A 16,863-nucleotide genomic window follows, 5' to 3' on the forward strand; every position below is an offset into this window, starting at 1 on the left:
GAAAAATGGTACAGCCTCCGTGGAAGTTTCTCAATAAATTAAATATAAAATTACCATGTAACTAGCACTTCCACTGTAAGTATACACCCAGAAGAACTGAAACAGAAAGCCTAGGTGGCTCAGTCGGTTGAGCAGCCAACTTCAGCTCAGGCCATGATCTCCCTATTCATGGGTTCAAGCTCCATATCAGGCTTGCTGCTGTCAGCACAGAACCTGCTTCTTTCTCTCTGCCCCTCCCCCGCTCATACGTGCATGCTCTCTTTCAAAAATAAACATTAAAAAATAATTTTAAAAAACTGAAAGATATTCATTAAAAAAAACTTGCACATGAATGGTCACAGCAGTATTATTCACAATAGCCAAAAAGTAGAAACAACCCAGTGTCCATCAAGTGATTAATGGATTAACAAAATGTGGTATATCCATACAATAGAATATTACTCAATCAAAAAAAAAAAGAATGAAATGATATATTCTATAACATGGCTGAATGTTGAAAACATGCTAAGTGAAAGAAGTCAGACAAAAAAGGTCACATATTCATGATTCCATTAACATCAAGTATCAAAATAGGTATATCTACAGAGACAAAAAGATGATTAGTAGTTGTCAGGGCCTGGTAAGGAGTTTCTTATTGGGGTGACAGGAATGTTCTGGAATTAGACTGATCCATAACTCTGTGAATATACTAAAAACCACTGAACTATATGCACTTCAAAATGGCATATTTTATGGTATACAAATTACATCTCGAAAATCAAAACCAATAAATGACAGGATCTGCAAAATATTTTAATTTATCCCAGCCTGTAGCTAACTTTGGGTCTAAAATTACGCATCCAGAACACAGATTTAGTTAGAGACTGATTTCAAACACTTACGGGACCACAGATGGAAAAAATTCCCAAGTGGAGAAGATGTAGAAATGAAAGCTGTAACTAAGGAACCAAGTGAGCGAGCCCAAGAGAATGATCACCAGAGCACAGCTCCTTTCAACTGAACTGCTTTCAGCCAGAACAATGTCAGCAGTACCTAACTCCAAGCAAATCCAGTCCTTTTAAGAAGAGATCTTCACTACAGAAAATTGAAGGAGGGATAGGGTCACCATTTACTTCAAAAAGATTTAAGAAACTAAAATCAAACATGATGTGGGAAGATCCTAAAATAAAATGCAAACAGTTAAAAATACACCTAATTTCTCCTAATTTCATTATAAATGAACAATATAATCACACAGAGACAGGAAAAATGAGAACTAACCTAAGTAATTTTGGAAAACAGATTTTGACTGTGCACTGTAAAGCTAAAGACAAATATACTCTAGTTTTTAAATGTCATTTAAAAGTAGTCATTCTGAAACTACTTCTGTGTGTGTATATGCTACTACTCAACAGATAAGTAAATATACTATGGATAAGAACCAAGTTTCTCACCTTTGAAGAGGCAAAGGGAAAACAAAGTCTAGAATGAATCCTAAGGTCATGGTTTTCAGTTTTTAGAGGTGGATAGATAAAGAAATAAAAATATATGTATGTATATTACCATACATCTACTTGCTAGCTCTATCTACAGAGAGAACCTAGAAACAATGGCACCCCAATTGTACTGAGCCCTGCTGACACTCAGATCTTGGTTTCTAGATACCATTCTCCACTAAAATGAAGATGCTTTCCTTGGAGAAATGATTGTGTGTGCGGCTGGTATAAAAAGGAAAAATAGGAGATACACCTAAAACATCTTCTGGTACAAGAAAGTAAATCAGATCACAAAATGATGGGGGCATTGTGGAAAGAACACAGGAGCAAATTTGAAAGTGTTCTCAATAACCAAAGCTGGAATGATCTGAGCAAAAAATATTAAATTTTATCCCTCAGTAAAATAAATATCCATAAACCATGTAAATAATAAATGAAGGAAAAGAGACAGTTCTTCCTTAACAGAAATCCAGTTAATATGAGACACCTGGATGGCTCAGTCGGTTAAGCATCCAACCCTTAATCTTGGCTTAATCTTAATCTTACAGTTCATGAGATCGAGCCCCACGCTGGGCTCTGCACTGACAATGAGGAACCTGCTTGGGATTCTCTGTCTCTCTCTATCCCTCACCTGCTCACTCGCTCACTCTCTCTCAAAAAGATAAATATTTTTTTAAATCCAATTATAAATATAGAAGGGATGAAAGAAACAAAACCATCATTAAGCAAACATAGTAGTAGTAATGGCTGTCAGCAAGAAACACTGACAGATGCAAAAACTGGCGTATGAAACGTATGACTGAGGCAAGATATCTGTAGTTTCAAAGTACCTCCCCACAAGAGGAAAGTATTAATTACATAGGAATGATTACATTACCAAGGAGATATTACATTTATTATTAATTACAAGGGAAAAAACAGTAATCTTACAGTGGATAAACCTGGCAGATATCACCTTAACCTTAATTATGTTAACACTAATCATAAGTAAACATAAGACAAATCCAACTGAGGGATATTCTAAAAAAATACCTGACAAGTACTCTTCAAAAGTGTCAAGATAAAAAAAAGACAAGAGAATTTAATAGATAGAAAAAGACTAAAAAGGTATAATAAAAACTAAATGCAAGGTGGAATTGAGAATTGGATCTCAGACCAGAAAATGGATAGCTTATAAATGTGAATTTCTTGGTTTTCATCATTGTAACTGTGTAAGATATGAATATTAAGGGAAATTGGGAAAAGGGTTAATGAAAACTCTTTATACAAATTTTGCATCTTTGATGTAAATCTAAAATTATTTCATTTAATAAGTTTAAAAGATTTTAGAAACTCCTCTGAAAATAAAGCAAATCTTTCTTCTATAATTATATGTTAAACAAACAACACTTAACAACAGATAATTACACATGGAAAGAATTTGGCTTTTTTTTTTTTTTTACTAAAAGGTGGGCATAATACTCCATTTACTGATAGTATCAGCTTGTAGAAATCATTCTAAGTTCTGAAGCAAATTTGGTACAAATATGGGAGAATGGGTATACTATCATCTACGAATTTTTAAAAATCTGACCTTTTTTAAAATGTTTATTTCTTTTGAGAGAGCACAAGTATGTGCAAGCAAGCAGGGAAGGGGCAGAAAGGGAGGGAGAAAATTCCAAGTAGGCTCCATGCTCAGCACAGAGTCCAAAGTGGGGCTTGATATGATGAATTATGAGATAATGACCTGAGCAGAAATCAGGACTCGGACACTTAACAGACTGAGCCACCCAGGTGCCCCAACATTTGTCCATTTCATTGTTACCTTACATTAAACATGCAGCTACTTTTTTTAAAGCTTTCAGCTAGCAACAATTATTTTACTAGTAATATCAGAATAAAACAAAAGTGCACTAGCCAGTAACATGACTGTAGAAACACACGGTTGATTCCTTCATTCCTTCTCCTAGTTCCTCCATATGGCCAATGGCATTCCTTTCATATAGCAGTTAACTGGGAGGCTTTATTTTACAGGCTACGGCATACAAACCCTTATGAAATCAAAGACATGACTGCAGCATCCTTCACACCCTATATTTAAGAGACCTAAGTGGCTACAGGTACAACAGAGAACCATGTAAGTCCACAGCTTATGGTCAGATACAATTTAATATCATTAAAAACTATTAACTTTGGAGTGCCTAGGTGACTCAGTCAGTTAAGTGTCCAGCTTGAGCTCACATCACAGTCTCACAGTTCATGAATTCGAGCCCTGTATTGGGCTCTGCACTACCAGTATAGAGCATGCTTAGGATTCTCTTTCTCTCTCTCTCTCTCTCTCTCTCTGCCCCTACTCTACTCATTCTCTCTCTCCCCTCCAAAATAGATAAAGTTTAAAAAACTACCAACTTTGAATCCTACAGGTTTAAGTTGAATGAAAATTTCTCTGCTGCCACAAAATGTACTCTATTATCACTTATACATTATTTTCCATTTTAAGTGGTTTTCCTCTAGTTATTTAACTTTTCTAACCAACTATTTAAATGTTTAAATGTTTAAATTTAAACATTTGCTTAAATCATCTTAGTTTAATACTCAAACACCTTTATCTATTAATTTCATATTTTTTAAGTTTATTAATTTATCTTGAAAGAGAGAGGGGCACCTGGATGGCTGAGTTGGTTGAGAGTCCAACTTCAGCTCAGGTCATGATCTCATGGTTCATGGGTTCAAGCCCCACATCAGGCAGGCTCTGTGCTGACAGCTCAGAGTCTGCAGCCTGCTTCGGATTCTGTGTCTCCCTCTCTCTCTCTCTACCCCTCTTCCTGCTCATGCCTCTGCCTCCCTCTCTCTCAAAAACAAATAAACATTTCAAAAAATTAAAAAAAAAAAAAGAAAGAAAGAAAAAGTGAGAGAGAACAAGAGAGAACACACTCAGGCTGGGAAGGGGCAAATGGAGGGAAAGCAAATCCCAAGCAGGCTCTGATCCATCAGTGCAGAGCCCAATGCAGGGCTCAAACTCCCAAACTCTGAGATCATGACCTGACCTACCAACTGCACCACCCAGGTGCCTCTATTAATCTCATGTTATATAGATGGGGATGTTAAAGTATAGGGAGACTAAACCAATTTTTTCCTAAAAGGAGAGAGACAACAACAAAGAACTACTTACAATACTATGTATATGAAAACATGGTGAAGTTATGGCTAGAATGCATTTCCAAGGTTATGGTCTTTGTATCAGAACTGAAAATATAGGTGTCCTCTCCCTAGCATGAGACTAAGAGCTGGTGGTAACATCTACAACTTTACAAAAGAATAGAAAGTGGGCCACCTGGGTGGCTCAGTTGGTTAAGCATCCAACTCTTGGTCTCAGCTCATATTAACCTCAAATTAATGATCTCACAGTTTCATGAGTCATGATCTCACTGTTTCATGAGTTTGAGCCCCATATCCAGCGCTGCACTGCCAGTGCAGAGCCTGCTTAGGATGCTCTCGACCCCTTATGTAGGTACTTATGCAAAAAAGAAAGCCACCTAATGAAGACCTTAATAAATAAATCTGAGAAACAGTTCTGACTTCAGAAAGGGGTCTATTTGAAATTTTATAAAGAGATAAAAAGGGAAGGGGCATTATACTCACAGGTGTGGCATTTTCCATAAGTAACTCCCAACACTTCAGCCTTGATTTCAAAGAACAGTAAAATTGCTTTCAAACTCTAAAAGGTCTTAGAGCAAGTAAAATTATGAGTTTAACCTCACTAATTAGTAGGTAAAACATTAAATCCAGATTTCAATATTTTTACCTACTGCTAATTACAAATCATGAAATACTCAAACCCCACAATCATAATGTAATGCAAACATGACAGAATCATTAAGATTATGAAAGTGCTATAGGTTTTCCAGGCATTCCATTCATCTCTTAGAAAAATACAAGAAGCCTTGAAATTAGAAGTTGCTTAATAGACAAGTGACAAAAATAATTTCATCCTATCTTATTCATCAGCCAAGGTCTTGCTGACCAGCCCTTTGACGCCAGGCACTTCAACACCTTGCCCTATCTAATCCTAACAAGTCTGAAGTAGAATCACCATCATCCCTTTACAAGTGAGGAAACCAAGTCTTAGAGGAGTTAACCTACTAGCCTTTGGTTAAAACAATTTTTCTTGACTTCAGCACCACTCACATTTGAGGCCTGATAATTCTTTGTTGGGGGTGGAGGGGAAGGGACTATTTTGTATATGGTAGGATGTTTACCAGAATCCATAGCTTCTACCCACTAGATGCCAGTAGCACCTTCCTAGTTGTAATCAAAATATGTCTAGACATTGCCAAGTGTGATTTTGGGGGGCAAAATCACCCCCAGTTGAGAATCATTAAGTTAAAATGAAGAAGCCAGCATTTTCATTCCATGGACACTGGCCACATGTCAAATTCTATTCAAGACGAATTAGGGACAACTGAAAGTCTTTGCCCTCAAGAGCTCACTTTAAGCCCTGGTCTTCTAGCCCAACTGGTGTTCAATATTCTGCTTGGCCTGTCCCCAACTCAGCTAACTCTTCCAACACCCAGTGGCACCTCCACTCACCTGTTTAGGCTGGCTTAAAAGCCTGTATTCATGTGACTCAACCTTCTCCTTTATTTCCTGTATCTAGTTACTACCCAAGTTCTGCTGGGTTTTTTCCTAGGAGTAAAATGTCTCTTTCATCCATCCCTACTCTCCATTTCCATCTTTCTAACATAGACACAAGCCCATCTCCCCTCTATTTTTCTACCAACAGAACAATTAAGAAGGAACCACTCTCTCTTGATCCCTCAAACAAACAAATGATATACATCAAGATCATAACTGAATTACCTTCTAGGGTAGGGGGCTGGCACACCTCACACCTCAAAGAGTGTTAGGCAAAGACCACACCCTCTTTTTCTGGAGTGGGAATAGAAACTGGAATTTCCCATCTGATCATAGACATTTTCACAGTCAGATGTTAACTCTCAGTAAAGCAACCCCAACAAGCATTAAGAAAAGAACATAGCAGAGATTAGTTTGCATGCCATTAAAAAGTGGCCTGCGTGGTATTTCTGGCACTTGTGCCATGAATGGCTTTGGCCTGCTCTCAGGGAATGTACAACTGACATTCAACAAAGAGGAGAGAGGAGATGCCCAGAGAAAGTTTGATCCAACAAGCCTTTCCACCTCTTCCAATATACAAACCTCGATGAAGGGTAGGTAAAGCAAACATTCCACTGTGAAAAGTCTAGATGGTCAAACAAAATCTGGAGAAATAACTGCAAAGGCACATAAAGATATATTCACAACATACATGTATATACAGTACCAAGAGAGTAATTTATTTATACTGCAAATGATTTAAGATGAAAGGAAATCTGGGGCACCTGGGTGGCTCAGTCAGTTAAGCATCTGACTTCGGCTCAGGTCATGATCTCACAGTTTGTGGGTTCAAGCCCTGCATCGGGTTCTCTGCTGTTGTCATGGAGCCCGCTTCACATCCTCTGTCCCCCCACTCCCGCTGTCCCTCCTCTGCTCTCTCTCTCTAAATAATAAATAAACTTTAAAAAAAAAAAGATGAGAGGAAATCCAAGACCTGTTCCAAAGTTCATCTCTCCTGTAAGCAGGGAACAGAATTTCATTGTACTAATGATCATTAGGAATTGCTTGATGCTTTTTAACTTTAAGATCCCACAATCAAGATAACTTTAAATTCAATATCTGAAACTCACAACCTAACCAAAAGTTTAATTTATACTTCAGTTTTAAAAAACAATACTCAAGAAAATTATGATACATGATCCTGAATATTTCTACTTCCATTATTATTTCTGAATTTTCCTATAAAGTGGCAAATATATTTAGTGTCAGGATCCTACTGCAATTCCAACTTTGTCAGGTTGTTCATTTTAAGTAAGTAAATAAGTAAAAATAATTTCTACAAGGATATTTCAGTGTCTCAGAGTTTTCAGAAAAAATAAAGATATGTCATGCATGTCCTATTGGGGGACACAATTTTAAGACAGCACCTTTATGAAAGGATCAAAAGCCAGGCCAAAATGCCTTAATTAAGCAATTATAATAACAGCTAATATTAAATAATTCCAGTTCACACATTCTCCATTACCTCGAAGCAGAAAGAAAAGGCAGGGATTGAATCTGAATTACATGCCCAGTTACAGCTATTGTAATGTGATGCCTTTGACCCACACTATTACTTTCCTTCTGTCTGTAACCTATGACATGATACTTAATATTTCACTCAAATTTTTTCTAAATGTATCCAATAAGCTTAGCCTAATTTAATCTAATTCAAGACAATTTGAGGAATTTCCTTGTAATTCTAAGATGTATGCCTTTGTCGATAGTAACTTAAAAGCCTGCAGATGGAAGATATAATTAATAAATGCATATAAACACCAGCCATAAAAATTCAAAAGGAAATGCAATGTCAATTTAGCCTGCCATTTCTTTTCAGAGAAATCCTTCCCTGTACAACATAATGGCATTAATCTAGAGCTCCCCCAATCAGTTTTTACTTTACTGCCTTTTACCAACACTTGTCCATATGAAAATCATAAAGATAATCCTGTCACAACTAACTCCTGAAATCACTATAAAAAGAATGTCTTTTAACAAATATAGGAAGACCTTTTGAACTGACCCTTAAAAGTTAAGATGCTACGTGTAACAACACCGTAATTTAAAATTCACACCAACTAACTTTACCATCAAGCTATGGTGTTCTTTCCAGCTTTAAAACAAAATATAACCTTGTTAAACATATTATGGTTAACCAAGATCTCAAAAGAAGATCAACCTTGAGCCCCAAGGAGTATGTTCCTAGTAGACTATTTTGATCGATTCTGCTGCCATTAACAGTTTAATTCTGCTGATGTGAAATGAATGATAAAAACATTAAAACAAATCAAGTATTTAGGATTCAACTGTCAGAAAGCTATTGCTTACAAATAATCTCTGCATCATCCTTCTTCTGGGTTAAATTACTACATTTTATAAGATGCTGTTATATACATAATCTCTTTCAGTTTCAACCCTTTTAGAAATACTGAAAATATTACTTTATTGACAAAAATGCAAACAAAATTATGTTTTCCACACTTAAAGGAATAAAATGTTTTTATAACCTGACTTCCTATTTCTAGTTAAAGGAAGGCAATTAAGGTGGTTTCCTGTCTGTTTTACTGACAGTTCCTCCAACTACCCTTATCCTAACATACAATCTTTTCTTGAGACATTCTTAGATGATTAACAATTTGACCAAAAACCTATTTTTAAAGTAACAAAAAAAATAAACATGCTATCATTTTCAAATGCTATCCAAAGAGATCAAAGGAATTTATTCTAGGCCTCCCAGCCCTGCCTATAGCTATAAATTAAACATGCCCTGAAATCTTGAAGATTATTTGTCACATTTCTATCCACTAGTCAAAAAAATATTTAAGGCTGTATTAGTTTCATGTACACTAAATTTATATTTTTGATGAAAAAGACTAAATTTTTGCCAAAGGAAAAAATCCATAAGGGTAAAGAAGAAACTATTTGCAAAATTCTCCAGCTAGAAATACCTTTTCTAATAAGCCATTCATTTAAACACAAATAATTTTTTAAAAATGAGGAAAAGAGCCATTTACCTATACATCTCAGATTCCTAAATGTTATCTATTTAAATTCAAAATAAACATGCAAAGAGGAGTTTCAAACATGCAAAAGGATTTCCATAAATGGATGTCTAGGACTAATCCCTGAAACTCCAGGAAATTAACACTTCAAGTACCTCCAGTGACTGGTAGGAAATACTAAGGAAGCATCCTGGAGGCCAACGCTCAAAACCGGTTAGGATTTCCTGATATAATTTAAGTGAGAAATGGGATAAAGGTCCAGAAGAATTGAAACTGAAGTGCCAAAGAAAATTACTACCACTATCCAAAGGAACCACAAGGATGAAGTCATTCCCCCCAACTATTGTAGACATTACACACTACCTAAGAACCCTCATGCTAATGCCTATGGGAGCCACCCTGTATGTTCCAAGAGATGTAATTTATCTAGAAACCAACTAGAGGAGTCCATCACTCATGCATGCTAACCATGTGTTAACCATGATTCTGGGCACTACACACACCAGGCTTCATTTATTTCTCACCTCAAACCTCCAAGATGGCACTATCCCATTTGCAGATGGGAAATCTCAGAAGCATAGTAACTCATCAGATTTTTTTTAGAAGAGGAAAATGTTACCAATCAGGATTCAAATCCAAACCTGTCTCCTTTCACACTGGCCCCTGGTCTCTTGCTGGAGCCCCAACTTTCTCTACAGAATTAAAGCTATAACACTACAGAAAATTCTGTACTTAACTCACCCTTTCCCTAACTAATAACAGCAACTTCATACAGAGCCACTACTGTTGTTCTCTCAAATCTGAACTCTCATAACAACATTGTGCCAGATGGCAAACTAGTATACAAACACTGGGTTAGGCTATTTATAACGATCATTTATTGAGCACTTTCTATATGCCAGCTATTGTTCTAACTGCTTGTAACAACCTCATATGGCAGATTCTATCAATACCCTTATTTTATAGATGAAGAAACTGAAGTACAAAAAGCTTTAATAATTTGCACAAGGCCAGATTACGCTAAGCGGGGACTTGGCATTCAAATCAGGTTGCCAGGCTCCGCAGTTCATGCTCTTAAATACCTTATTCTCTTCAAGGGGAAGTTACTGATTTCACCCTCTTAACTATGTAAGCTAAATACTATCAATCCTAATTTATAGATGAGGAAACAGAGGCGAAGAAAGGTGAAATACAGCTGACCATTGAACCCAGGTTTGAACTGCATGGGTCCACTTACATAGATTTTATACAGTATAGTAATGTAAATGTTATTTTCTCTTCCTTATCATTTTCTTAACATTTTCTTTTCTCTAGCTTCCTTTCTTGTCAGAACACAGTATATACTGTGTTAATCAGCTTTACCAGTATGACTTCCAGGCAACAATAAGCTATTAGTAGTCAAGTTCTGGGGAAGTTGTAAGTTACAGTATATTTTTAACCGGAGGAGATGGCACCCTTAAACAACACATTGTTCAAGGGTTGACTATAATCTGCTTAAAGTCACACAACTTTTAGCGGTTAAGGCATGATTTGATCCACTTTTTTTTTCACACTCCCAAGATGTTATTACACCATGTCAAAGGAAGATACTAACTATAAAAAAGGAAAGAATGATATTCTATATATTTCAAAATAGTCCACTGAAAACTCTAGGTTTATACAAATTCTCCTTACAGATGTTTAACTATGAAAAAGGAAAAAATGTTATGGTAATGAAAAACTGATAAAAAATGGCTTCTTGATCATTATGAGGCAAGAAACCCTTTTTTTTAAGAACTGTATAATCTTTTACTATGAAGCCACATAATACACTCAGACACAAGCATGCACCATGCTCGAATCTCACAACCACTCCCTCTCACATCAATAGACAATATGAGAGTCATCTTTATTAGTCATGCTCCTTTTCCTAATAGACGAAGAAATAAAAGCAACATCTAAGAATACACCTACTTTAGGCTACTCTCTTAAATTTGTTAACATTCTGAAAGCAGCAGTTCAAGTTGTAGATGTTATTTAAAATACAACTACCAAGAATCAGGTACATGAATGCATTTAATATTCTTTGTCTCTTGTGAAGAAAGGTTGTGCCTTTCTGAAATCTGTAAACCAAAAAAACAAAGAAGAGAAAGCCTCAGAAGAGTGATTTGTCCAGACCATCAGACAAAAACATTCCTGCTTTCAAATGCTGTTTCTAAAGACCCAGTTAGATAGTGTTAACTCCTCTGCAGTTAGGTACTTTGGTATTTCAGAAAATGTCTTCCACCAATTATCCACCCAGAGTAAAACTGAGCAATATAATCGTGAGTCTCATATCTCCCACATATTCCAGGGGTCTCAAGCAGCAGAACATAATCTGTGTAAGAAACACCTATTCTAAAATTACCGGTCCTACTTAGGACAAGCAAGCTTACATGCTCAAAGACGGAAAAACAAGTGAGGAAACCACCAGTAAGCTCCATTGCAGCTCCTTTGTACCCGACACAGATTTTAAAAACCAAAGGATACAAGAGGACAAACTGTAATCTGTATCTTTTATAGCATCTTGCAGACCAGGGGAGAGAAAAAAAAAGATTATCACACACAAGTCCGTAGAGAGAGTAAGTGTAGTTGTTTCAGAAGGAAAAAAATAATATCCAGAGCTGTTCAGTGCTTTTGAAAAATAACCAGTGCATGTCATGAAAAGCATTAAATATTTTAATGAGGCCAAAGGAATCAAGTAACATGTGAATGATAATTTAGTGGTCCACAGGGTACAGTGGACAAATTTTACTGTCAACCTCCTTCCTAAATGATGCTCTGAAATAGGGAGGAACTTTAAGAAAGGAAATCACCCCATCACATTCCATTAAATTCAAAGTTATTTTTTATGAGCTGAAAAACAAGTCTGCGTTAATAGGAAAAAAAAAACTGTTTTCGTCCTTAGGAGCCAATCCAGACACAGACCATTATCAAGTCTTGATATGCAAATACAGAGATGCAGTCCATCCCTTCCCTCTCCATGTCCACTTCCCTTCCAGTGATTCCTTTCAAACAGCTATTTAAAAAAGCACATATGCTATCTGAAATGAGAACTTCCCTTCCATTCCCTAAGCTAAAGACAGTAGCTTTCTCGGGAAAGCAGAATAAAGCTCAGTCAGCCCACAGTACCTCGAATTCCGAAACGCCCTGTTCCAAAATAAAGCGAGTATCCTATGAAAGCAATTCCTTGTATACTTCACAAAGGAAAAATAAAATCAGATCAGGAATATAAAAAGGTGGAAAAAGAAAGGCAACTAAACGCAAACCACCACACCCTCAACTCCGCGTTGCAACCCGTCTGCCAGGGGCCTTTACCTTCATTTTCCATCGAAACTGCACTTGGGTTGATGGCTACAAAGTCTTTAGTGTCAGCCGTGGCCACACTGGGAATAGAGAGGAGAGGAGGACAAGGAAGAGAAGCCCCCGGAATCCCAGGCTGTCACCCCCTCTCCCGGCCACACGTCCCACGGCTGCTCCCACCACCCCTAGCAGCAGCATCTGCAAGAGAAACCAGGAAAAGCGGCGCTGACGACAGAGAGCGCGAGGAGGTAGACCCCCGACCCGCCACCACCTCAGGAGCCCCCAGATCGCGCGCCCACCCCCACCCCCCGCCACCCGCAACGCCCCCAGCTCACGCCAGCGGAGCGGAGCCCTAGAGAAGATACCCACCCCCAAGCTGGGATATCCCCAGATGCCCCTTCCCTCAGGACCTGGAAGTTTCTGGAAATGGGGAGCAATAGGTAATGCTGGTGCCCTCCCAAAGCCCCAGACTCCCTTCCTCCGGGCTGCGGGGACTCACCCGCGGGGCTCGCGGGAGCGCCCCGCGCGCCTGGGGCGAAGAGGAGTGGCTCGCCAAGCGGCGCCGCCAGGCGGGAGCCTACTCCCGGCGTGAGGAAGGAGCGAACGGGAGGGCGCTCGGGGAGGGGAAAGGAGAGGAGGTGAGGGGACCCGTCACGGTCGGCCCGGCCGGCTCGGCGCGGCCGCGCTGCTCTGCTCCTGCCTCCGCCTCCTGCGCTCGGCCCCTCCCCGCCGCCCCCCGCCCCAGCACGCCCGGCACAGCGCTCCGGGGCCCGCCGCGGACCGAGCTTTGTCGCTACTACTTCCGCTGCGAGAGGGAGACGCGCACGCGCACTGGCATGCACTGGAGCAGACGGCGGAAATGAAGCGATGCCCGAGCGGTCCGCCCCGAAAGGGCTCTGGTTGGGTGCGGAGCAGTCCCGTAGGAGGGCGTGCGGGGCCAGTGGCCTGCCCTGGCCCTACCTGCCCTGTGGAGATTCCTCGCTGACCCCCGGGTACGGTGCCCGCCCGTTTCTACGCACCCACTGGGCGCGAGGGTCGGAGACCCGCCCGCTCCCCAGCCCCGGACACGCATTCTCAAGAGGCAGCCGCGGGGTCGGGCCAAGTGGGCAGGCACGGTCTTTGCTCCCCGTCCCGGAGGTATTGGAGCGCCCTCAACAAAAGCGTCTTGGGAAGCCCCTCCTCCCCTCGGGGTGGCCGTCACAATCTCGGCAGGCCACGCGAGGCCGTTCGAGGGAAGGGGCGAACGCCGAGAGACTGGTGTTCTCACTGGCACTTCGCACCCTCACTTCCAGACCCCTGAACGGCTCCTGTGCTCTGACTGCGGGAGTAGGTCATCGCCGGGCGACTTCCAAAAGTTCTATCCCGATAAGGGATCTGCCTGTATGTAATGAGAAGGCAAGGATTACCCTCAGAGCTCAAGGGAGGACTCGGCCTCTTTTATTCATTTCGAGTGTGTGGAACCCGAAAGGTTGAAACAACTTAGAAACTGAACGTCCAGAGATAGAAACCGAAGAATGGGAATTACCTGCGGCCACTGGCTATGGTTTTTGCCAGCATCTAACCCAAATACCCCAATAAGTGATTTTTATGGTTGGTTGATGTTACTAAACCTTTGTAAACCAGGCACAAGAGACTAAACCGAAGCCCTCTCGCACTCAAATCCAGTAGAGGGCAGGGCTACACCTGCTGAGTTCGACCGCATCCTCCACAAAGAACTCTCTAGAGACCGCAGAAAAATCCTCCCTTGTGTGCTAGAGGTATTTCTCTCCATCAACACGCATTCTCATTAAAAACCTTGCCCCTTATCTCAGGTGCTGTGACACTTCCCAATATGTTTCTCAGACCACATGTTCAACGTCAAAATTAACAAATGGACCACCGGGTTACCTGTCTTCTCTGTTTAATTCCAAGTAAGTGGAACTAGTCTAGGAACACAAGTCCTGGACAGCTTTCTGGATTTATTTTTCAATTAAGAAACATTGAGATTTATTCAACGAAGTCCCTTTTAAACTCCAAAACAAACCATAAAAATTAGGATGAACTAGTATCTAGTCTCAGAGTTACTATCTATGACACACCTTTGGCTTCCATGCTTAGTGAATTTTGTCTACCCGGTGGTGTTCTAAGCCTCATTTGTACAAGAATGAATGTGCTATCTCTTGCTCAATGTTGTAATCAAATTGGCATGATTATTAGTTACCATATTGATTGGACATTGACACCACAGCATACTACTAAAAACATTAGCATCTAAAGTAGAAACTCTAAAAGTAGACATTATTTGATACTAACATAGGATCTTACAAAGAGAGTAATTTCACAGTACAGAATTTGATATTGGATTGCTTAACTCCCCCAAGGTTATATCACTCTATGCCTTACACCTAAAGTAGCTTACACTGGAAGTTTTACTTTTTGGTTGCCTAAATTATGAAAGCCATTGTTCCTATTGCTAAGGCAAAAAAGAAACTGGATAAAACCGGCTTTGTCCAGAAGAAGTGTTATATACTGCATTCTTAATCCACCTTTAGTCTTCTCACAAATTCCTGGGGTTGGGAGCAGCAAAAAGCCTTAAAGGATAGCTGGTACAACCACTCAGCAGATCCTTCAGCCTCATCACTGCATTTTCACAGACCGATCTTCTGGGCTGTGTCTGAACACCTCTTCCACCGAGCTAGCCAACATCAGTAGCTTCCTATGTATACGAAAGACAGTGTTTATTAACTCTATTCAAGCCAGAGCAATGGGGAAGGCTTAAGCCACGAGCTTCAGAAATCCTCTTCCTTTTCCCAGCATTTTTCCTCTGACCAGCTAACCTGCCATGAGACTTTCGTATACAATCTCAACCTACTCATCTTGGGGAAAGGGGACTAAACTATATGTACACTGCATTACATATAGATACACATATATGTGTGTATACACATTCACCCAAACATATACCTACATATAATGATATTATAGATACAGATGTAGGCATAATAACTATCCTTTACCTAAAAAGATTGTTGTGAGGATCTGATAAAGTGAAGGCAGGTTGTAAATTATAGGCAACTATAAAAATATAAGATTATACAGAGAAACAAACAAAAGCATTGACTGTTAGCTAGAATGAGATTAATGGCAATGAATGTATTATGTTCAAGTTCCCTCATTTCTTCTTTATGAAGCAATGCTCTAAAAATCTACTCATTCTGTTCTGAATATGTAACCTACAAAATTAAATATATCTGATGCAAAACGTGTTCACATATGAGCAATAAAGGAGAATTTGTGAGGCATCTCTGCTTGGGGAAAATATTACAAATAGGGAAGATTGAGGAAGAACAGTCATGGTGTCCTAATTTTATTTATACTGTGCTTTATTACACAAAGGATGTGAGCATCCTGTTTTTAGTATGAAATTTGATAGCTGACATTTTTATAAACCTGGATGATAAAGGAATATGTGGCCCTTTAAGATTTAAAATTTAACCTGGAAAAGGTTATTTCAAAATCCTTCCTCAATGTTTTATTTTAAAGGCTCTTTTAACCTTGTTTTAAGTACAAAAGGTTAATAGTTAAAGATTTTAGGAACTTTATATTGGGGCTAGAAAAGAAGTTGTCTTTTTTTTAAGGGAGATAATTTAAAAGCATATAAAGACACAACACTTTATTTTTATAAGCTAACCCACTCAAATGGAACAGGAGAAGTATTTTTCTTCCTATGGGAAAAGGACGTGCTAAGGGTCAAGTTTGGCAAAATACACAAGCTTACTGTGAGAAATGTCATATGGAAATAGTCTCTGACAATCACCTGCCAGAATCACTACACATCTGCCTGACTCTATGTCTTAGCAGTGCTGGGAGAATAAAAATTAGGAGCGAGAATAAAAATCAAATGGGCTCAAAAATGAGCTACCTGTGTTTTGGCTTTATTAGCACAGAGATAGGCAAAGATTTTATTTACCCACCAAATTGCATAGCTTCTACACTTGCTAGCATTCTAAACATGAAATGCTTGCTGGAACTGAGCAGAAGAAACTAGAGAATGAGAATTTAAAGTTAACATGTGACTCAACTTCCCCATTCAACAAGTTATGAGCCTGTGGTGATATTTGGGATCTTTGATATGTAGTACCAATCTTCTGGACTGGAACAGCACATAGACGGAGGTGCAGGTAAAGATAGAAAGGGAAGGAAGAAGAGCAAAGTGAGTATGAGTCTCATATCCAGAAGTTGACTCCGGACTTCCCACACAAAATGAACACACGATATTCCATATTACATATACCCCGAGATTTAAAAGAACTGTCTAGTTTCTAAACCATAATTCATCTGTGTCCCAAAAACCACTTTGTCTGTAATAAGTACCTTAGTAAAGACCTATTGAATAAATCGGTAATCTGGAAAATGGTCATCATAAATACATATTTGTTGTTGAATGAATAAAC

General features: G+C 39.2%; 1 protein-coding gene across 6 annotated transcripts in view; it reads right to left on the reverse strand.

Moving 5' to 3' along the window:
* The window catches only part of ATP2C1 (ATPase secretory pathway Ca2+ transporting 1), a 162,076-nt gene that overhangs the window by 117,417 nt on the left and 27,796 nt on the right, over nucleotides 1-16,863 (reverse strand). The window contains exons 1-2 of one of the 6 annotated variants that reach the window (XM_029940304.1): nucleotides 13,450-13,526; nucleotides 12,446-12,628 (exon numbers count right to left, since the gene is read on the reverse strand). The exons of 3 other annotated variants lie outside the window; for them this stretch is intronic. In XM_029940304.1, the coding sequence (XP_029796164.1) occupies nucleotides 12,446-12,451 (6 nt within the window). In that variant the 5' untranslated portion in view covers nucleotides 12,452-12,628; nucleotides 13,450-13,526. Of the gene's footprint in view, nucleotides 1-12,445; nucleotides 12,629-12,929; nucleotides 13,172-13,449; nucleotides 13,527-16,863 lie in introns of those variants that run through there. 2 more of the 6 variants (XM_029940303.1, XM_029940305.1) reach the window with 2 other exon arrangements.

Source organism: Suricata suricatta, chromosome 5 (genome assembly GCF_006229205.1).
Source record: "Suricata suricatta isolate VVHF042 chromosome 5, meerkat_22Aug2017_6uvM2_HiC, whole genome shotgun sequence".
Classification (NCBI taxonomy): Eukaryota; Metazoa; Chordata; class Mammalia; order Carnivora; family Herpestidae; genus Suricata; species Suricata suricatta.